A 22,150-nucleotide genomic window follows, 5' to 3' on the forward strand; every position below is an offset into this window, starting at 1 on the left:
GAGCCTGAGATGAGTCGAGATAATGCCGGGCTGTCCAGACTGACCGCCGGTGGACATGCGAGTTCAAGGCAAACGTGAAGGGCTGAGAGGCTCTGGCTCCTCCGGCCAGACGCAGGGGCGGCCAGCTGGGTACTTATCGGCAGGCGAGGCGGGCAGGGGGGCCACCCGCCACTTCTGCAGCCCCTGAGGCCAGATGGGGGTGGGCGTGCAGCAGACAGACAGACGGGCTGCTGCGGGGGAAGGGACGGCATCCCTGACAGCTGGGCCTGGGTGGGGCGCCGCCCCTGGAGCCCCACAGAGCCCCTCACTGCCAGGGACTCGTCCACCGCTTCTACGTCCGTGCACGGGTCCCTCCTTCCTGGAGGCCTCCTGCTGCCCCAGCTTCTGGCCTTGCTCAAACCAGGAAGCTCCCGGGAGCGCCTCCGCTCAAAGGGCCCTGCCCAATTTATTGAAGGCCCCCCGGGGGTCCTGCGCCGAGGGGAGGGGCAGGAAGCAGGGGAGGTGAGGCTGCCCAGCCTCCTTCCGGAAGCCTCCAGGCCATTCGCAGGACCCTGGCCTGTGTCCTGAGGCAGAAAAGGAGACCCTCGGCCTGGAAGGGAGGTCTTGCCTGCATGTCTGTGACGGGCGCTCACCAGCGTCCACAGCTGCTCCAGCCACTGTGGCGCCCATCTGCCCAGGGCGGGCTGTGGTTCTGAGCTGGAAGCTGCTCACATCACCCCCAGAGCTGGGCCTGCCATGAGCCCCAAGGTTCCGCCTGCCCTGCTGGGTGCCCCAGACCCTGGAAGCAGCCCCCAGGAAGCCTGCTGTCCACCCTGGCATGGCCCTGCGTGGCCCAACAGTGCCCCAGGCAGAGGTTATGGCCTCTGCCCTGCCGGGGCCTGCTCTGGAACGCTCGTGGCCCAGCTGCTCAGGCTGGGGACCATCCCCATCCTGGAAGAGTCCCCGCTGACCCCTCTGCTCCCCAGGTTGACGTCTGTGGTTTTAGACGTCAGCACCAACGGCCCTCGAGCGAGGGCGACACATCGTGGCCCTTCCGGGGGCCTCTTCTGCTCTTGGGAGCAGTCCTGCCCAGACCTGACCCCCGAGGGGGGTCCTGCCATTCCTCCTCCTCCCTCCCCAGGAGGCCAGCCCGCCCTCACCCAGCGCCCCCTGAGCTCCCTGCTCCACCAAGCCACCCCTCTGCTGGTACCGCCAGGGCAGCGGGCCCTCGGGGGAGGAACAGCCACAGAACCCAGACGCCCTCTGTCCGGGACCGTCGGATCTCGCCCAGAACACTGCTGGGCAGACCTCCTGGCGCCGGGCGACAATAGCATTCACCACGACTCTTTTGTTCCAACAATGAGGAGTCCCAGGCCCTGGCGGGAGTCTTAGCACAACTTGGCCCAGTTTGGTGGGGAACGGCCCCCCTCCAGGGCTGCAGGCGGACAGACGGGCAGGCAGCAGGATGCCACCGGGGACTCTGTGCAAACCACCCAGCCGAGGGGGCCGCGGTGCTGCCGGGAACGGGGCGGCCGGGGCAGGGCCTCACCAGGGCTGTCCTTGGGGCCGGGATCAGTGGCGGTCGTGTCATGGCAGAGCCTGTGTGAGGGCTGGGCACCCGTGGACGCCGTCCTGGGCCAGCCCCTTGGGCTCCTGCTCCCACTACCAGCGGGGGAAGGGTTCTTCCCCAGGGCTGCCGGGGGGTGGGGTCTTTCCAGAACCCCGCACTGAGTCTGGCTCTGTGGCCTGGGCGGTGAGGGCTCTGCTGAGGGGGCTGGGACGAGCCAGCGTCAAGCCTTCAGCCTGGGGTGGGAGGTGCGGCCCGGAGGGGGCTGGCTCTTGTCCCAGCCTCGCTGTGACCTCCCAGGGGCTGTGAACAAGCCCCCCCGCCAACCTCCCCTGCTTGGCGAAGCAGGCCCAGGGGATGTGGGTGTTGGTTGGCTCTGGGCGACCCCCAGTCCTGGCTCCACCAAGGACTCACTTTTGAAAGGCACCAGTGGCCAAGCCTTCTGGAAAGAGAATGGCCTCCCCCAAGGGTCCCTGCTTCCTAAGGTTCCATGTTCTCAGAGTCAGGGCTAAGCTGGGCCCCGCTCCTCAGACGGAGGACGGTCCCCACGTAGGAAGGAGGGCACCAAGCCTGCCTCCAGCTGGCTTCCTCTGCGGGCTCCCAGGGGCTGCAGGAGACCCACCCCTGGCAGGAGTGCCGATGGGGAAGCCCACAGTCTCCAGCCCCGCCCAGCCAGAGAGACCCTACCTCTCCCTGCAAAGGTGGGCCACCCCGGGGCACAGAGCAGGGCTGGGTCTCCCCTCTGTTCCGACTCCCACAGGGTGGGCGAGGGGCACAAGAGCCCTGAGCCGGCCTGGGACAGAACACTTCCTGCCCAGGTGACGCAGGGCGGGCTCCGCACCCTCCCCGAGTCACTCCCACTCCTGTCGGGTTGGGGGTGGGAGGGGCCAGTGAGCCCTCGGGCTCTGCGTGCCTCTGGGCTCTGCGCCGGCCTCAGGGTCCAGGCCGATCAGGGAAGTGTCCCTCCAGGGTCTGCTGTCTTGGGGACGGATCCTGAAGTCATGGCAGGGTGTTTGACGGGTGAAGGGTCAGGTCTCAGGTACGGCAGGGCATGGGGACCCCGCAGCCTGCGCTGTGGGTGGGTGGACCAGGGCAGGAGGGCTGAGTACAGGACTCACCTGGAATTTCTTCTTGGCCACAAAATACTGCATGCGCCTAATGACCTTGATGGTGGCCCGGTGGTGCTCCCGCAGCCTGCAGTGGAGAATGGGGAGGAGGGCGTGAGTGCGGACCAGATGGTCATCCCGCGCCCACCACTCTCAGAGGGCTCGGAGGCTTCCCAAATGTGCCCCCCATCCCCGGCAAAGGGCTGGGCCTTTCCAGAAACGAGGAGCGTGATCGACCCCCTCCGATGGGGATCTGCAAGCTCACATCCTGGTGGCAGGAGGAGGGGCTGAGGCCAAGAGGCTTTAAATTAGGGGGATGACCCTAGAGGGACCCTCGCCTTGCTTGTCGCTCAGAAGTGGGGGAGGAGTCAGGGTCCCGAGTTGGCAATGGCTCTGCCCCTCACTCACAGTAGAGCCGCAGAAGCTCCTTTCTACCCTTGGGCCTTCTGGCTGCTCACTAGGAGCGTGGGGAGGGGTACAAACAGATGACAGCTAAGGTCCTTTCAGCTGGAAGGTTTTATAGCCCGCCCACCGGTACCCACTTGGAAAATACAGGGCTGCCGGACAAATGAGCCAGGGATAGCTACCACCTGAGCCACCCTGCTAAGGAGACCGTGCGGTATCCCCTCTGAAGTTCCTTCTAGAAACATCATTAAAAAGGGAAACACAATCGTTGATATATATATGTTCATAGGAAAAAGACCGGAAGGAAATACATCCACATGGAACCAGTGGGGATTTTCCTTCTGCCTCTGAGGCTTGCGTCTGACCAAACCTTCTGCTGAGAACACCACCACAGCTGTGTGATGGCTTTGAGAGCAAGGAAGACTCCAAGGGCTGAGATCCCAGAAGAGAAACGAACTGGGAGAGCCCACGTGTGCGTTTCTGCGTTTGTTGTGTGGGGCACGCTAGCCGAATGGGAGGCAGGGGGCTCCCTGGGCCGGCAGGAGTCCAGGGCTGCAAAGACATCCAGGACTTGATGGGCCAAGATCCTGGTGAATGGGGGGCCACAGGGAAGGAAGCCCCCTTTCACGCAATTTCCCCTTGAAGCATTTGTGAACTAAGCCGCACAGCATGGGGTGAGATTCTGAGAAACGGAGCAAGAAGCAGCTGCTAGAAGGATAAAAGGCTAAGCAGAGGCCTCCACAGACTCACGTCACCGGGGAGGAGAGAACTGCGATTCAGAGTCACCAAGGAGACGGGGTCCTGGCAAACACCCCAAGCTTTCAGATGAGAGCCCCCAACCCTGCCATAGCCTCAAATCACCTCAATCCCCACCTGGAGCAAGGTGCGCTGTCCCGCACCTTTTGCACGCCAGAGAAAGCTGAATTATCTGTAGGGATAAGATCACGGAGCCTCTGTTCTGTTTTTAATACTCAACAGACTGAAAACAAATGGACAAAACAGACCACGGAAACAGATCTAAAGATGTGGTAGATTGAATGCCTTAAAGACTTGTAGCTCTTGCATCAAGAGATAGAGTTGGTTTTCTCACTGCTTGAATTTGGGCTGACCTTGACCCTTATTGTGATGAAAAGCATGCTGGGGAAGTCCCACCGTGTCTAACTTGTGTGCTCTTGGAATGTGGTCGCTTGAACCACCTGAGCTGGCTGGCTGGAGAGGCCGCGTGGAGAATCATGGTGCTCTGGCCAAGAGCCAGCACCAAGCAATAGGCATGTGAATTGAGGCCATCTTCGACCACCCGGCCCTGATAAGCCTCCAAGGGGACTGCAGCTGTGAGAGTCACCCCATGCAGAGCCAGCAGGACAACCTCCCAGCTGAGCCGAGCCCAGATGGCTGACCCACAGACTCATGAATAAGGAAAGAGCTGCAGTGTGAAGCCACTAACTTTAGGTGTGGTTTGCCATGCTGCAATAGATGAAAAGAAATTAGGACCCCAAAGTGGGGTACATCATATCAAAATCCTGAAACGCATAGTGCTGGTTTGGGGACCAGGCATTGGGCAGAGGCTGAAAAAAAAAAAAAGGCCTATCGTAAGATGCTGGACTTTGGACAGGGTGCCATCTCTAATCGCAGGAGACTTTGGTGTCTCTTGGAGGGGTGAGTGAATTTTACTTTGGGGGGAATGTAAAAATTTATGGCCAGAGGGTGGGCGGGGGGAGGTTAGAGATGGGTGTAAATCCTTTGCAGTTCCCCCCAATCAGAGTTCCCCCCAACTATTTCCATCATCATGGAATGCTGCTGCCATGTGGACGTGTCTGAGCTGGGCTGCTAGAAAAGCCACGTGGAGGAGAGCTGAGGCACCCTGGCTGACAGCCCAACAGCTCCAGACTCTGGAGGCTAGCTGAGACCACCCAGTCACCACCCAGCTGCCGCTTGGACGAGCCAGGTGAGACCAGCCAGGTGAGGAGCCCAATACGCCGACCCACAGACTCAGGAGCAAACAGTTGCATCAGTTTGCTTCAGAGTTTTTAGATAAGGACTTGAAAATAACCTTGATAAGTAGGTTCAAGAAAATAGATGACAAGATGGAGAATTTCACCAGAGAAGTAAAATCTATATGAAAAAGAAAGAAAGGAAATTCCAGAACAAAAAGGACACTCATGGAAATTAAGAAATGCAGTAGATGAATGTGCTGGCAGAGGAGAAGAGAATATTTGTGAATTGGAGAAAATAGCCAGGTTAGAGTATGGAGGGAAAGTAGAATTAAACATCTAGGAAAAAGTGCAAGGCATGTAAGATGAGGTTAGAAGTTCTAATACGTGTAACACCTTAGAAGGAGAGGAGGCGAAATGGAGAACAAATCATTTTGAAGCCTCAGTGGCACAGAATTTCCCCCAAATGATGGAAGACATCAAGCCACAGATTCAAACGGCTCTTTGGATCCAGCTGGAGAGAGAGACAAGGTACAACAGACCCAGGCCCATCGGAGTAACCCTGCTGAAGACCACAGGGAACATTGCAGAAGCTCTAAAGTCAGGGGGGTGGGGGTGAGAATGATGACACATTATCCTGATGGTTGACTTGTCAATGGAAAGGATGAAAGCCAGAATGACATCCTTAAAGTGCTCAAGGAAAATTCCTACCAACTTAGCATGCTATACCCCATCAAATACGTTCTTAAAAATGAAGGTTCAAGTGAAATAATCCAGTCACAAAAGGATAAACTCTGTATAGTTCCACTTGTATGAGGACCTAGAGTCATCAAGTCTACAGAGACAGAAAGTACGATGGTGGGGCTGGGCCTGAGGGGAGGGGGATGGGGAGTGAGCATTCAATGGGGACAGGGTGTCAGTTTGGGAAGATGAAACAGTTCTGGAGATGATGGTGATGGTTACACAACAACGTGAATGTGCTTAATGCCCCTGAATGATACAGTTAAACATGGTTAAAATGGTACATTTTATGTTATGCATATTTGCTACAATAATTATAAAAAAAGAAGGTGAGGGCTTCCCTGGTGGCGCAGTGGTTGAGAATCAGCCTGCCAATGCAGGAGACACGGGTTCGAGCCCTGGTCTGGGAGGATCCCACATGCCGCGGAGCAACTAGGCCCATGAGCCACAACTACTGAGTCTGCGCGCCTGGAGCTTGTGCTCCGCAACAAGAGAGGCCGCGACCGTGAGAGGCCCGCGCACCGCGATGAAGAGTGGCCCCCGCTCGCCACAACTAGAGAAAGCCCTCGCACAGAAACGAAGACCCAACACAGCCAAAAATAATAAATAAATTAATTAATAAATTAATTAAAAAAAAAAAAGAAGGTGAAAACTAGACCGGGAGAATTCACTGCTGGGAGACCTGCACTGAAAGAACGACGTAGGGGTCTCCCCAGGTAGAGAGCAATGGTCCCAGAAGGGTGCCCAGAAATACAGGAAGGAATTAAGAATGTAGAAAAGGACAGATATGTGAGAAAGTTCAAGTTAGTAAATTAAAGTGGCTGAAATAATCGTGATAGTGTCTCCTGAGGTTTAAGGCATAGCTATAGCTAAAGATACATGATAAAAATAGCATAAAAGGGAGGAGGCATCAGTGGAGATAAACAGTGGTGAGCACCACGTGTTGTCAGGGAAACGGTAAAAGTGCTCATCTGAGGTCGACTCCAGTGAGTCAAGGATGTGTGTGATAATCTCTGGGCAACCACTGATGGAATAATAAAGGACTGTAGAATTAACAAGCTAATAGGGGATAAAAATTAATTAATAACAAGTTTTGATTAACCCAAAGAAGCAGGAAAGGAAGTCAAACGGAAGTGATGGGACAAATGGGAAAAAGAAAAGTGAGATAGCAGATTGCATGCATTGCAGAGGGACTAAATATTCCAATTAAAAAACCAAGATCGTCAGATGAGATTTAAAAAAACAATTTGATGTTGCCTATAAATATACTGAAATAGATAGGCATAGAGATGTTGACAGTGAAAGGATAGAAAAAGACATACATTGGCGTTGCCCAGTGAAAGCTAGTGCAGGTAAACTAATATAAGACAAAGAAGACTTTAAGTATTGCCAGAGATGAAGAGGGGATATTTCATCATTTAAAAAGCGGTCAAGGGAATTCCCTGGCAGTCTAGTGGTTAGGACACCATGCTTCCACTGTAGGGGGCAGGGGTTCCATCCCTGGTTGGGGAACTAAGATCCTGCATGTCACGTGGCAAAAAAAAAAAAAAGTGGTCAGAATTTGGCGGGAAGAGATCAATTCTAAATCTGTATGTACGTAACAACATAAGCTTCAAATATATAAAAGCAAAAGCTGGAAGAACTAAAGGTGAAAGAGAAAATCCACAATCATGGTGGGAGATTTGAATGCACCTCGGTGGGTAACAGATAGAGGAGCTGTGGAAACATCTAAACAGAGACACGTCTGAACGAACGGAGGAGGAACTTGATGTGATCACCGTGCTCAGTGCCCAACGGGCATCGAAGCGTCCCAAGCACACAGGGAACGTCTACCAGAAGGGACCGTGTGCAGGGCTTGAAGAGCAAGTCCCAACAAATTTCAAAGAAAGTAAGTCACATGTGTATGTTCTCTGACCACAGAGAGATTACGCTAGAAATGAATGAGAAAAAGATAACTGGAAAATCCTTAAGTGTTTTGGAAATTAAATATCTCAAGGATCGAAGAGGAAATCTGGTAAGAATTGAAAAATACTTTTAATTGAATCACAATAAAAGTGTTCCGTGTCACAACTTACAGCTAAAATAAGTGCTTGAGGTACCATGAAATAGTGCTTAGAGGAAACTTTATGATCTTAAATCATATATTAAGAGAAGAGGAGAGGCCAACGTCTGTCTCAAGAAGTTTAAACGATAGTAAATTAAATCCCAAGCAGGTAGATGGAAAGAGATAATGAAGATAAGAGCACAATTCAATGAAATAAAAAACGAACATTTCGTTAAGGAAAATCAACGAAGCCAAAATTTGATTTTCTGAAAAGACTAACTAGAGATATTTTAAGAACCTATTTAGAGGATATTACGCACAAAAATAATCTTGATAGTTTAGGTAAAATAGATTAATTCCTAAAAACACCACAATATATAAAAGCAGACGTAAGAAGAAACTTAAAAATCCAAATTGCCCAATTTTAATTAAATAAATTAGATTTGGAATTTACACACAAAAAAGCCTTAGGTCTAGATGACTTCACCAGTAGATTCTTCCTTAAACGGGAAGAAATAATACCAATTTTATACAAATCTTTTTAGAGGATTTTTATGAGTCAGTATAACCTTGATATCAAAACCCGACAAGGATGTTTCAAGAAAGAAAAGTCACAGGCCAGTCTCTCTCGTAAACGTGGATGCAAATACCCTACCGGCAATACCAACAAATTGAACCCAATGCCACATGTAAAGATCAATGATGGAGTGTAGTTCAATCCAGTGACGCAAGGTTGGTTTAGCAGCCGAAAACCAAGCAACATTATTCACCACGTCAACAGAACAAGTAAGAAAACAACATATAAGCCACTCAAAAGGTGCAGAAAAACATGTGATAAGACTCAAGGTCCGTTCATAATTAAAAACACAACCCTTAGAGAACTAGGAATAGGAGGAAACTCCATTACGTAAAAAACAAACACGAAAGCAAACGAAATCTAAGCAAACGTCATGCTTAATGGTGAAATATTCCTCCTGAGATGGGGAGTAAGACAAGGATGTCCGCCATTACCGTTTCTACTTAATATTATCCCCAAAGTCTCAGCCAGTGCATTGGGTGACGGGAGCGGGGAAGGAAATGAAAGATACAATAATTGGACAGGACAAAATAAAACTTTTGCCATTATTTGCAAATGACATAATCATATACGTTAAAAACCCCTTCAGAATCTTCAGATACATTATTCTATGGCTAAATGAATTTAGAAAGAACACCAGTTTTAAAGATGATATACAAAAAGCAATTGTATTTCTCTATGTTAGTAACAAGCAACTAGAAAATGAAATAAAAAGATACCAATTGTAACGGCATCAAAACCCAGAAAATACCTAAGAATAAATCTGCTGGAGGTGAACAAGACCTCTACACAGAAACATACTAGACATTAGTGAGAGAAATTAAAGAGGCCCTAAATCAGTTGAGGGTTACATAATACGTTTATAAATTGGAAGACTCAATATTTGTTAAGAGGTGAATTTTGAGGTATGGGTCAAACGTACTTCCAATCCATAGCAGAGTGCTTTTATTTATTCAGTTCCGGGGGGCACAATTTTCAAGCTGATTCTAAAATATTGGTGAAAAAGCAAAGGGCTAAGGTAGACAAGACAATTTTGAAGAACACCAAAGTTGAGGACTCACACTGCCAGTTCAAAAGGTACCGTAAAGCTACAGCGATGAGTAGAGTGTATTAGAGAGATGTGGTATTAGAATACGCTTTTAACACAGCCGTGTTAGGTAGAGGATAGATCAGCTGGACAGAATAAAACATTCAGAAGCACAAACATGCATATGTGGCCACTGTGTTTATAACCGAGGCACTATTGCAATCCAGTGGGGGAAAGAATGTTCTCTTCAGTCAATGGTACTGAGACAATTTGGATAGCTGTATGCAAAAGATATGAAGCATGATCCCCGCCACACAGCAGTCACAAAATTAATTCACGTTAGATTTTAGATCAAAGCGTGCAGGCAGAGACCATCAGACCTCCAGAAGAGAGCAAGAGAATATCTTTATGACCTCGGAAGATTTCCCCAAACACAAGCAACACTGACAACAACAAAATTCGACAAATCGCCCTTCCTTAAAATTAAGACCTTCTAGACATCAAAAGACGTCATTAAAGGAATGAACAGATGCTCTACAGGCCAGGAAAGGATATTTTCTGGTAAAGGACTTGTAGCCAGGATATATTGAGAATATGCCTACAGATCAGTAAGGAAAAGACCACACGATTTAAAAAGATGATTTGAACAGGTGCTTTTCACATAGGATGCCCAAATGTCAGTAAGCCCATGAGAAGGCGCTCAACATCATGACCTATTAGGGAAATGCAGATGAAAACCCGAAAGGGGTACCCATATACGCTCGCTAAAATGGCCAAACTTAAAAAGGCTGACAACATCCAGCGTCACAGACGCTGTGGAGTGACAGACGCCCATGCGCTGCTGGTGGGAACGTGCGTTAGTTCACTTTGGAAAGCTGTTTGGCTGTAGCCTTGGGACCTGGCATTTCGTATTCTCCAGATACTTAATCCAGAGAAATGAGTGTTCACGTCCACCAAATATATCTATCAGAATCTTTATAGCGGCTTCCCTCATAGGAAGGCCAGCCAGTGACAAAGCTGTATGCAAATACGGTTCCGCGCAGGCTCAAGGACAGGCAAGACTGTTCTACGGTGAGAGGAGCCAGGATAGGGGTTACCTGTGGCGGCAGGGGTGGGGGACGTCGGGGGAGGCTTCCCTGGGGCGGCAGGAAGGAAACTGCTGGTGGGACGGAAGTGTTCTATGTCCTGACCTCGTGGGTTTTTATGTAGGGTATATATACGTAAAACTAAGCTGATCTGTTCCTGCAGGATTCGCGCACTTTACAATAAATAAATCATACCATAGTTTTTTTAAAAGCCTTTCAAGATAAGCAGCTTTTAAAGTTCTCAGGGACAGGTGGTTTCTACTTAGCCCAGAGTTGGCCACTTTTGAGCGCAGAGCATATGAGATGCTCTCCAGTGAGACAAAGGCCCCCCATGTTACTGGACGTTACTGGACGGCGGGCCAGGCCCATGTGCAGAAGGCACTCAGGTCTGTGTCCCCGCATCTCCTCCAACCGGGGCTCACCTGAGCACATGCATTCACAGGGGCCCCCTGCATGCAGCACCCAGGCCTGGTGACACTCGTGCACCTACATGGGAGGGGGCGGCAACTTACATACTTCAGGACACACGCGTGCGCGCACGCACACACACACACGCACACGGGCTTGGAGGGGGAGCCAAAGCAGGCTACAGGAGGCCCTGAGATTCCTCCTCTGGGGCTTGGGCCACTGGCCCCATGAGCCCCTCACCCCCGGCCTGAGCCCCGGGAGGGGACGTCCCCTGGCCTCAGGTTCCCACCTCTTGCAGTCCTCCCAGGTGGTGTGTGAGCAGGCGGTGGCCGGGCCCTCCACAGGTGCCCCACTGGGAAGGGCCCCACTGGCCGTGCCCGCCGAGGCCTGGACGAGGCCTGAGGTTCTCAGATCCCACTTCACCTGAACAAAGGACCACACCCAGTGACTGCCCCAGTGGCCTCCAGAGGCTGCCGCCACCCTCGCCTCTGCCAGGTCCACGGAACAAAGCCATGGCCTTTGCAACCAAGCAGCCCCCCAGGCCGACGGGAAGCCAGGGCTGGGAACACTGGGGCCCGGCCAGCTCCGCTCAGGCCTGCTGCGGCCTGGCCCCTGCTCTGGTGACAGCCCCATGGCCAGCCTCTCTGCTGGACACAAAGACTCTGCGGTCTCTGGGGAAGGGCCTGGCCGGCCCCTCTCTCTGAGGGCCTTCTCCCCTCTCCAGGCTGGGCTTGGCCCGGGGAGGGCGTGAGTGCCCTTTTCTGGTGGCTCCAACACCAGGCAGGTGGGACGGGCGGTAGGACTCACCTTGGGCACACTGAGCCCCGCAGGAGAGCGCGCGTCCCCTTCCCTCTGTCTGAGGAAGGAGGCACCCTCCGCCACGCCTTCGACAGGGAGAAGGACCCGGATGGATACTAGATTTTCATCAATGCTTTTCCCACATCACTTGATAGGATCCTGAGAGTTTTCTCTGCGGCCTGTTGGTGTGGTGGGGTATGTTACCGGAACTCTGAATATTAAACCGGCCGGGTTTATCTGGAATAAATCTCACTTGGTTGCGGGGTTTCATTTTTTTATCCATCGTTATAGAGTTGGTTGTTCTCTCTCAATAACGTAGAAAACCCCCGGGAACCCACTGCTCAGAATAAAAGCTAGACCCCGACAGCCCCCAATTCAACCATCCCCCTGCCTCTGCCACCCTGGGGAGCCATCGACCTGAATCCATGTCCTTCACTCCTTGCTTTCCTGATTATATAACTTTATCACACTTATACATATCCAAAACAGGGCATATAGTTTTGATTTGAGTGATTTAAACTTTATAGAAACGTATTATGCTTTTCCCTGGGCTTATGTTGCCAAGACCCGCCCCCACGGCTGTGAGTCCCCCTGGTCCGTTCGTTTTGACTGGTGGAAAGGACACCTCTGTGTGGGCACTCCGAGTACATTCACTCTCCCTCCTGGATGGGCACGTGGCTCGGTGAGGGCAGGACGACACGCACTCCTGGTTACCTTCTCCGGCTGGGCACGGACTGGAGTTTCCCAAGGGTGAGTACCCAGGCATGCCACAGCCGGGTCATCGGTATGTGAAATTGCACCTTACAGGTGATGCCGCGCTGTCCTTCAAAGTGGTGGCTCTGCTACGCGTCCCACTAGAGGTTCCGGAGAGACCCGGGGTCCCACGTTGCCCCACATCCCCATCTGCTGCCCTAGTGATCAGGCTTCGGGTTTACACCAGATGAAACCAGTGCCAGCGATGCTCTCACACACTGACTGGCCACGTGTCCTCCACTGTGAAAGGCACAGCCCTGGGCCATTTTTCTGTTCAGTTATTTGTGCACCTATTGATTAGTTTGATGTAAATTGTCTGTCTTTCTCCCTCCCTCCCTCCCTCCCTTCCTTCTTTCTTTCTCCCTCCCTCCCTCCCTTCTCTCTCTCTCTCTCTCTCTCTCTCTCTCCCTCCTTCCCTCCCTTCCTATCTCTCTACCTACCAACCAACCAATTCTTTGTCAATTCATGTATTGGGAATACATATTCCTGTATTAGGCAGTAAAAGGCTTCCCAAAGATGTTCTAATCCCCAGAACCTATGAATATGTCACCTTACGTGGTACAAGGGACTTTATGGATGCAGTTCAGGTGCTGCACCCTGAGATGGGTAGAGTATTCTAGATTACCCAGGTGGGCCCGATTAGACATTTGAGTCCTTAAAAGTGGGGCCTTTCCCAGCTGTGGTTGAAAGAAGCCGTGACTGTGGGAAAGAGGCCAGAGAGCAGCAATGTGACGGCTTTGAAGGTAGAGGAAAGGGCCAAGGACCCTTTAGAAGCTGAAAAAGGTCAGGCATGGATTCTCTCCTGGGGCCTCCAGAAGGAACCAGCCCTGTGATACCTTTCAGACCCTCAGGCTGTGTGGGACTTCTGACCTACAGAAGAACCAAAAGAGGATAAATGCATGCTGTTTGAAGCCACTAGGTTTGAGGGAATTTCTTACAGCAACAATAGAAAACTAGTACAAATCCCACTTTGAAAATTATCTTTTCACGTTTTTAAGGTGTCTTTCAATGAACAGAAGTGCTTACTTTACAGAAACAAATTTATTAGTATTTTTCTTTCATAGTCAATGCTTTTGTGTCTCATGTGAGAAATATTCCTTTATGCTAAGTTTTGAAAGATACAAACTAACATACTTTCTAATGGTTATAAGCTTTGTATTTGACATTTCATTCTTAGGCCCATCTGGAGTGAATTTTTGAATATGGTGTGAGGTCGGGGCCCAACCTCACTTTCTCATTATGAATAATCACCTATTCCAGCGACTGGCAATGCCATTTTGATCACACTCAGAAACCTCCCATTTGTGCAGGTCTTTTCTGGGCTCTCTGTTCCACTGGGCTAATGATCGGTTCCTGCACCCACACTGCAGCATCTGAATCACTATGTGTTACACCATATGTCCTGGTACCTGGAAGAAATGGTCTTTCCCTGAGCTTCTGAAAAAGGTCTTGGTATTTGTGGCTCCTTATTCTTCCACAGAAATTTTTGAATCATCAGATTATGTTTCATGGAAAAAAAAAAACCTATTGGGGTTTTTATTGGAATTATACTGAATTTATAGATGAAGGAGGAAGAAATGAATTGACATCTTTATAACACTGTCTCTTATTTATGAATATGGTATATCTTTCCCTTTATGTAAGTTTTTGAAATCTCTAAATAAAGCAAAAATTTTGTTCTTTAAAAAAAAACTAACAAAATAGATAAAGCTCTGGTGAGACTGAGAGAAGATAGAAATAAAAATATTATAAAAGAAAATAAGGAAACATTACAAATAGGGATTTGAAAGCTAATAAAAGAATATTCTCAACAACTATATGCCAGAAACTTTGGAAAACCTAGACAGGAACGGCTATATTCTCAGGAAAATATCTAACTCAATAGAACGGACTCAGGATGGAATAAAACATTTGAATAAGCCTACAACTACTAAAGGTATTAAAGTGGTGGTTAAAATATCTTCCCACAAGGAAAAGCCAGGGCCAGATGGCTTTATCCCAAATTGTACTAAACTTTCAAGGAACAGATCATCACAATTTTATACAAACATCTTAAACTGAATGAAAAATGAAAACATGTCAAAATTTGAGGGATGCAGCTAAAGCAGGTCTCAGAGGGAAATTTATAGCATTCAATGACATAGTAAAAGAAAAGAAAAGTCTTAAATCAATGATCTAAGTTTCGACCTTAAGAAACTAGAAAAAGAAGAGCAAATGAAACCCAAAGTAAGCAGAAGGGTGGAAATGATAGCAATATAAGCAGAAATGATTGAACAAGGGAGGAGGGTGTTGCCCTTGTCAGAGGTGTGGGCTGCTGTGCTCAGCGCAGCCTGAGGCCCAGCTGAAGCCATAGAGGACGAGCCCCTTGCTGACTTCATCCCTGAAGGTCCGCACCCAGGAACATCTCCATGAACCGCCTTCTGGTCTCCCAGAACACTTGCTCTTTTGCCCCTGGAAGTGGCTGACTGTGGGGACTCTCCCTTTCAGGTCTTTCCAAAGGAAGGGGTTTGGGGAGGGTGTGCAGAGACAGCAGGCTGCTGTCACCTTTCCCTTTGAGGCCTGGTATGTGTTTGTTGCCCAGTGCCGGCTCTGATAGGAAGGCAGGGTGTCCCCGTCTCAGGCCCGGGGAAGCAGAGCCTCGTGACTCGTGGCTCAGCCGCCCTGCTGGCGGCAGTGCTGAGGGCAAGACTGCAGTGTGAGCTCTGTCCCCGTGACAGCCCAGTCACCCTCCTGCCCCGGCTCTGGTTTCTGTTGGGGGGAGGGGCGAGGGGAAGCCCAGGCCCCCTCGCCCCCAACCCAGCTCAGTCTGGACTCTGTGTCCGAGTCTTGCCCACCCGGGCTGGCTGGGGGCTCGCTGCCCTGCTGTCTTCCCGTCCCGCCCTTGACCCATCCCACTGGGGCAGCTCTGCCTTCCAGCTCTGGATGCCTGCCCGAGGGCCGGGGGGGAGTCTGTGGTTGAGTCAGGCGACTTCTTTAGAGATAGCACCCTGCGGGGTGAGGGTTTTGCAATCCTGAGACTTCAAACCAGCCCGCCCAGCGTGCACAGCCCACTGGCTTCTGACAAAAACAGCTCAGGATAGGCTGTGAAGTGCCCCGGCCTGGCCCCGCCTGGGTCTGAGAAGCAATGGAAGGACGGGCGGACCAAGGGGCCACCGTGCCTCTCTTCTGCTGACCCTGAGACGAATGTAAGGTGGCTCCACAGGGGTCTGACAGGGGTCAAGGCCAGCCCAGGCACGATGGGGGCTGAGTCTGCAGCTTCCTCTGCCGCCCACCCTCCCACCATGCCTCCCACGTCCACCAATCCCTGCCACATCCAGGGCCGTGCTCACGCCCACTTGGAGGGCCCCCCCCCCGCCCCCGGGCAGGCTGCGGCCCTCCCTCACCTCCTTCCTGGTCACAGCCCACCCTCATTCACGTCCAGCCACACCCCTTCCCCAGGGAGGTGTCGGGTGGCCACACTCCCCTGCTGTCACGGCACCCGGGAGCCCCAAACACTGACTGTAATCAAATGATCACCGTGTAATTCATGGTCGCCGCTGGGGCTGAGGCATGTGGCCCAGATATTCCCCACGTCCAGCTCGGAGCTTGGAGGCAGGAGCAGGTGATCAGCCCTGGCCTGGGAGCCCCAGAGCCCCCGGGCCCCCAGGCCCCCATGTTCTGGGGAGGAAAGTCTAGAAGACTCTGCTCATCTGTGAAGATGCAGGGCTCCGGCCTGAGATGGGCGTGTATCCCTTCAAAACTCAAGTCATATCAGGAGTGGGGGCTGAAGATGGTTAGGACCTGCCCCCCACACACGCAAGGTGACTGTGGAAATAATGCAGCTGAGCTGGGAACCGGGGTCAGCACACACCTTGGGACAAAGCGCACATCTCATGGTGGGGACAGCTCACTGCGGTGGGAAATCCCTTGGGGCCTCGTTTCTCTTAACTTCACTCCCTCTTTCACCCATTGGTTTGTTCCTTTGGCCGGGGGCACACATTCAAGAAACTTCTGTGCCCCTCTGTCAGAGCCTCTCTCTATTACAGCACGAGGAAGCGAGGTGTCTGCTGGCATTGCTTTCGTTCGTTTGTTGGTTGTTTTTGCAAATCATACAGGTGCTAAATCTTGGGGAATCTAAAAGAAGGCGACAAATAAACTTATCTACAAAACGGAAATAGAGTCACAGATGTAGCAAATAAACTTATGGTTACGGGGGTGGGGGTAGTAAGGCGGGGAGGGGAGGGATAATTTGGGAGATTGGGATTGACACATACACACCACTATATATAAAATAGATAACTAGTAAGGACCTACTCTATAGCACAGGGAACTCTACTCAGTACTCTGTAATGGCCTATATGGGAAAAGAATCTAAAAAAGAGTGGATATATGTGTATGTATAACTGATTCACTCTGCTGTACACCTGAAACCAACACAACATCGTAAATCAACTACACCGAATAGAAATTATTTCAAAAAACGGGCAGAGGACTCGAATAGGCATTTCTCCAAAGAAAAGACACGGATGGCAAATAACAGGTAAAGAGACGCCCAGTGTCATCGCCACGAAGGACACCCAAGTCAAAGCCACTTCACACCCGCCGGGACAGCTACCATGAAAAGACGAGAACAAATATTGTCAAGAATGCATGGCTGGTGGGAGTGAAAGATGGGGAAGCCACTGTGGAAAACAGCCTGGAGCTTCCTTCAAAAATGTGAGGCTGGAATTATCATGTGACCCAGCAATTCCTTCCACTTGCCGTGAAATGCCCGGGAGAAATGGAAACCCGTGTTCACACAAGACCTTGTACGTGAACGTTCGCAGTGGCTTTGTTCCTAACAGTCTAGAGGTGGCAATAACCCAAGTGTCCGTCAACTGATGAACGGATAAACAAAATGTGGCACATCCATTCAATAGAATCTTATTCAGCCGTAAAAAGGAATGAGGCACCGACACTTGCTACGACATGGGTGAAACTTGAAAACAGCGTGCTGAGTGAAAACGCCGCGCACAAAAGACCGCATGTTATAGGAGCCCATGTACGTGAAATGTTCTGAATGGGCAAAGCCACGGAGATGGAAAGGAGATGAGTGTTTGCCTGGGGCTGGGGAGCGGGGGTGGGGAGTGACGGCTGACGGGTGCAGGGTAGCTTTTTGGGGTGATGAACGTGTTCTAAAATTAGGCAGTGGTGACGGTTGTGCAACTCTGTGAATACGCTAAAACCGGCTTTCAAAGGTGTGGCTGATCTTCCGAGATCACTCTTGACAGCAGGTGCTGGGAGGGAAGGTGCTGGTGTCCCTGGGGACAAGGGGATGGGGAAGGGTTGGGAGCCTTTGGGACGCCCCCAGCCACCCTGGCTCTGGCCAGGGCACAAGCGTCTTTGGGGAGGGACCTTACCTCCGCGTGCTTCACGGACACGGCTTGGCTGCCTCAGGGGTGCCACTGGGCTTGGCCCCCCCTCCCTCCCGGGATGCCGCGGAGGCCCCTAACTCCCCGTTCTGGCTCCGCCGCCCCACTTCCAGTCCATCCCCCACCACGTGGCTGCCGAAGGGCCCGTTTTAATCCAAGGCGCACATCACAGACCTTGTTACACCTCCCCGCCCCAGCCCCAACCGCCTGCCAAGGGTGTGCAAACTCCGAGGGTGACCTGCGGGGTCCTTCACAACCAGGCCCGAACAGAACAAGACGTTCGGCGCTCCGGGCAGGTTCCGAGGTTATGCACCTTCTCTCTCTCCCCTAAATCGTTTCACACGCGAAACACTAAACACGTTGGGTTCTCAAGTCTTTGGAAGATTGTTTTCATATCGCTGGCCCCCAAGCCCGGGCCTGCGGAGCAGATGCTACCCCCTCCCCCCAACCAGGTGGCAGTGAAATTCTTCGAGGACCTCAGGACAGGTGACTGAAATGGATTTGGCAATGGCTTTGAAATGGTTTAACTTATTTCAACACACCCCAGAACCAAGGGAAAGAAGTACATTCTCTGTTTCTTTAAGATCAGGACATCCGACTGGACCCCCAGAGACCACCCAGCACAGATCGGACCACCCAGCAGCTCAGTTCAACTCAGTTCAGTTTGGTGTACGTCACCTCCAGTTAACTCACTCGGCTTGGGTCAGGTGACCTCAGTGAGGCTGAAAGCCCAACTCAGGCAACTCGACTCCATTCAGCTCAGTGCAGACCAAGTCAACCCAAGTCAACTTCCCAGGGAGTTGAAACCAGCCGGGCAGGAGAGTGACCACCGCTGGGGACATCCTGGGCCAGACGAGCCGTGAGGATGGAAAAGCCAAAATACAGAGACCTCAAGACAGTCAGGAGTGGCCCAGGTTCCAGAAAGCACCACCCCCATCACTAACCCTGGGCGGGGTCAGAGAAGAGAGTGGTGGACGGGCTGGTGGTCTGGCCAGCGAGGTGACACTTTTGGGGAACACTGCGGATTACAGAGTGTGGGGATAGTGCCCGTCTGAGGAGCCTGAGAGCATCCAGGGCAGCAGGAGACACAGGAAGGGGGCGGGAGATAGCAGTCAGCAGGGAGGACGGCCGAGCGAGGGCCGGGGACGGGAGGGAGCGACAGAAAGGTCCACGTGGCTGGTGGCCCAAGTGAGGGCAGTAGGAGGGGCACGGGGGAGGCCGGGAGAAGGGGCAGCGCTGTGCTTAGTGCCCAGTGGAAAAGGGCACCATCGAACTCCAATAGTGAGGACAGAAGTGCTGACCACAGCGGCTGCAGCTAGCAGCGACTGGGCGGTACTGAGCGGCACGTCTCCCGAGGGTCACTCCATCCCCACGCTAGCCCGATGCGCAGCATTCAGGGGCCTCGTTTTGTGGGGAGAAATGGCAGCCTCTGCAGGGTTCAGCCCCTTGCCGTGGTGACCTTTCCTGACGCACTGTCGCCCCTGCCTCGCACAGATCCATCCTAGCGCTCACCGCTGGTGCTGTCACCTGGGCAGGGGCACGGCACCCAGAGGTGGACGGCTTGCACGTAAACGCTGCCGCTGACCCTGGCCGAGGGCTGCCTGGGATGGCCTGGGAGGTGTGGAAGAGCCAGAACTGGGGGCCCACGGAGAACATGAACATGGCCGGGAGGGGCTGACTTGGCTGTGACCCTGGGCGACCAGGTCTGGGACCTCCACCACGGCTCCCCAAGACAACGGGCGAGACTCGGGTTCTCACATCAGGGAAAAGGTTTCTTGGGGGTGGGACGTGCCACTGCCTCCCACTCGGGACACCTGGCTCAGTCCCCGCCTGCACCTGGCTGCTGGAGACCCCTGCCCCATGAGTCGGGTCCTCTTGCAAATGTCAGCATCCGTTTCCTCCTCAGAGCCCAAAGCTGTCTTTGGAAAGGGTGCGAGTGGCTGGGGGGGGGTGTGAGAGTCCCACACAGATCCCCATGCTGGGCTTCAGCTGGTTCCAGCAAATTCCTTGAGCTTTGGAGGCCTTAGGAGCTGGAGGGACCACAAAGGACAGTGCAGACCAGGACTGAGGTTTCACCATAACAAGGACGCGGCCTCGGAGTGAAGTGGAGCCCGGGAAAGCCGTCACAGCCGAGCAGCTCTGCGCCCTGGAGATTAGGAGGTATTGAGAAATCACTAGGACCAGGCCCTGGACCTTCCTGGGCTGTGGGGAGAGGGGTCCCCGGGCCCCAGGGGGGTGCCCTAAATTGGGTGGGCAGCCTGAAAGTCTGAGGCTGCCCGGGCAGAGCTGCTGGGAAGGAGCCAGTGAAGAAACGCATCTTCGTCCCGGCTTTGTCCCCGGAGGGGGGCGGGCGAGCAGACGGAGGGAGAGAGCCTGGGTGTGAGCAGGCGGCTGGGGAGAACCCCATTTAAATCCTGGGGAGATTATGAGGACGTTTGTTGCAGGCTGTCAGCCCTCATTAAGTTAATGGAACTGGCGAGTTGGCCTGCTTCCAGCACGCCAGAGAAAGAAAACAAGAAAAGTGTTTTCAGGAAAAGAGCCGGGGGTCCCATTTCGCTCGCAGCCCCCGGGAGATTATGAGCCATCCGTAATGGCCTCGCTGAAACGACTTATTGGGAACTCGCTGATTAAAGCGACGGAGAGAAAACCCCTCACGTCGAGGAAGAATTACACGGGCTTCTTACTGATTTTCGTCTAATAGGAAAGTGACTTGGGAGCGTTTCCTTCCGGAAGCCTCGTGAATTACGCACCAACCCGGTCAGGACAGAGCGTCTACAGCAACTCGGGTTCCGGGCAGGAAAGGGAAAGACTCAGAGTTACAACCGGGGCTATTCCACGTAGACGCGAGGAATAGGGGTTCTCCAGATGGGTGAGCCTGGGGGTCAGGACCCAGAAGGTCCTGCCAGGCTCCCGGGGCGTCTTAGGAGGGGCTGAGCAGGCCTGCGGTGGGGAAGGAGGTGCTGTGTGCGGCCCCGCCCTGCCCCTGGGGGCCCTGCTTTCCTGCTCTCAGGCACGAGGAACGGGCGAGTCACCCCCTGAGGTTGTTACAAAACGCGATGCTCTTTCTAGCCCCTTCCCCCGGGACGGGAAGCTGATGCGGGTTTTGCCCGGGGGCGCTGATGGTGGGATCCCCGCACCAGTGTCTGGGGGCAAAGCCCGCGTTAAGTGTCCCGCTGTCTTCCCCCTTGCCCCGCAGCAGATTCCGTAACCTGCCAGGCCACCCACAAGTCTGCACCCCAATCTGGTGACCACGGCCCCTGGGCTGAGGACCCCGCCTTTCCCAGAACACAAGGCGAGTCTCAACCTCCCCAGAGGCCCCGCCTCTGGCTGTTCTCAGCACAGACCTGGACTCGGGGCCCCTGCAGAGCTCGGCTGGGGGTCTGGCCGGGCTTCTCCCACCCTGTTCTCACCCACCGACAAGCACCTACTGTGAGCCCCGCCCTGTGCTTGTAAACCACGCTCTGCCTGTTCGCTACCCCCACGGTACGGATGAGGACGCTGCAGGCCAAGGGGGCAGAGCCGACTGCCCACCGCGCACAGCTCGGGAGAGGCAGAGCCCTGCCTTCAGACCCCCATCCCCTCCCAGACTTGCAGGGCTGAGCGGACTTGGGGGCACATGTCCTCGCCTGTCCCCAGCTGAGGCCTCACCCCCCCCCAGGTCCCTCCCACCTTGGACCCCAATCTCCTGGGCTTCTGGTTGAGTTTTGGGGTCATTTTGCCCTTGCAGAGCCTGCACCCCTTGGAAATCATGGCATCCACCGATCCTTCCTGGAGGGGTGCTGGGGGGACAGGCCTCCGGATCAGGGGTGAAGCAGCTGAGCTGGGGATCCTGGCACTGAGCCTCCTTCCTCCCAAAGCCCCTTTCACACTAACCGAGGGGCCACCAGGCAGCTTTGGACGCCAGGAACGACCGCAGGGACTTGCTGGGGTCAGCACGCACCCCCTCCCCTTGCTCTGGGGCCTCGACCCTCCCCCTCCCATCCCAGCAGCTCATGTCTGACCAGCACAGAGGGCGAGAGACGGTTAAACCCAGGGATGAGGTGACAGCTGCAGAGCGGGGAGGCGGGTGCTCCTCGCGGCTGGGGCGCCCACGCACCCAGCCATCACCGGGGCGCTGCTCACCTGACCAGAACCACAAAGCTCACAGCAGAGGCGAAAGGCCCAGCGTGTCTCTCTCACATGACAGATGACCTGAGGCCCCGAGAGGGAGGGATGGCCTGGGGCCCCTGGGGAGCCAGGAAGCAGCGGGAAGCAGCAGGAAGCAGCCGGGCCCTGCGCACTGTGAACGCCAGGCCTGGTGTGACAGTGGGGGCCCCCCTGCAGTGGCGTCGGGTGGCCT

At 53.3% G+C, this 22,150-nt stretch overlaps 1 protein-coding gene across 2 annotated transcripts in view; it reads right to left on the bottom strand.

The window, feature by feature from the left end:
- KCNQ1 (potassium voltage-gated channel subfamily Q member 1) overlaps window positions 1-22,150 on the bottom strand; it is a 346,354-nt gene that overhangs the window by 74,172 nt on the left and 250,032 nt on the right. For both annotated transcript variants that reach the window (XM_027090651.1, XM_027090650.1), the window contains exon 12: window positions 2,665-2,740. In XM_027090651.1, the coding sequence (XP_026946452.1) occupies window positions 2,665-2,740 (76 nt within the window). The remainder of the gene's footprint in view (window positions 1-2,664; window positions 2,741-22,150) is intronic.

The sequence above is a fragment of the Aethalodelphis obliquidens genome, unplaced genomic scaffold (genome assembly GCF_003676395.1).
Source record: "Aethalodelphis obliquidens isolate GAN/ISIS:26980383/991018 unplaced genomic scaffold, ASM367639v1 scaffold69, whole genome shotgun sequence".
NCBI classification, from domain to species: Eukaryota; Metazoa; Chordata; class Mammalia; order Artiodactyla; family Delphinidae; genus Aethalodelphis; species Aethalodelphis obliquidens.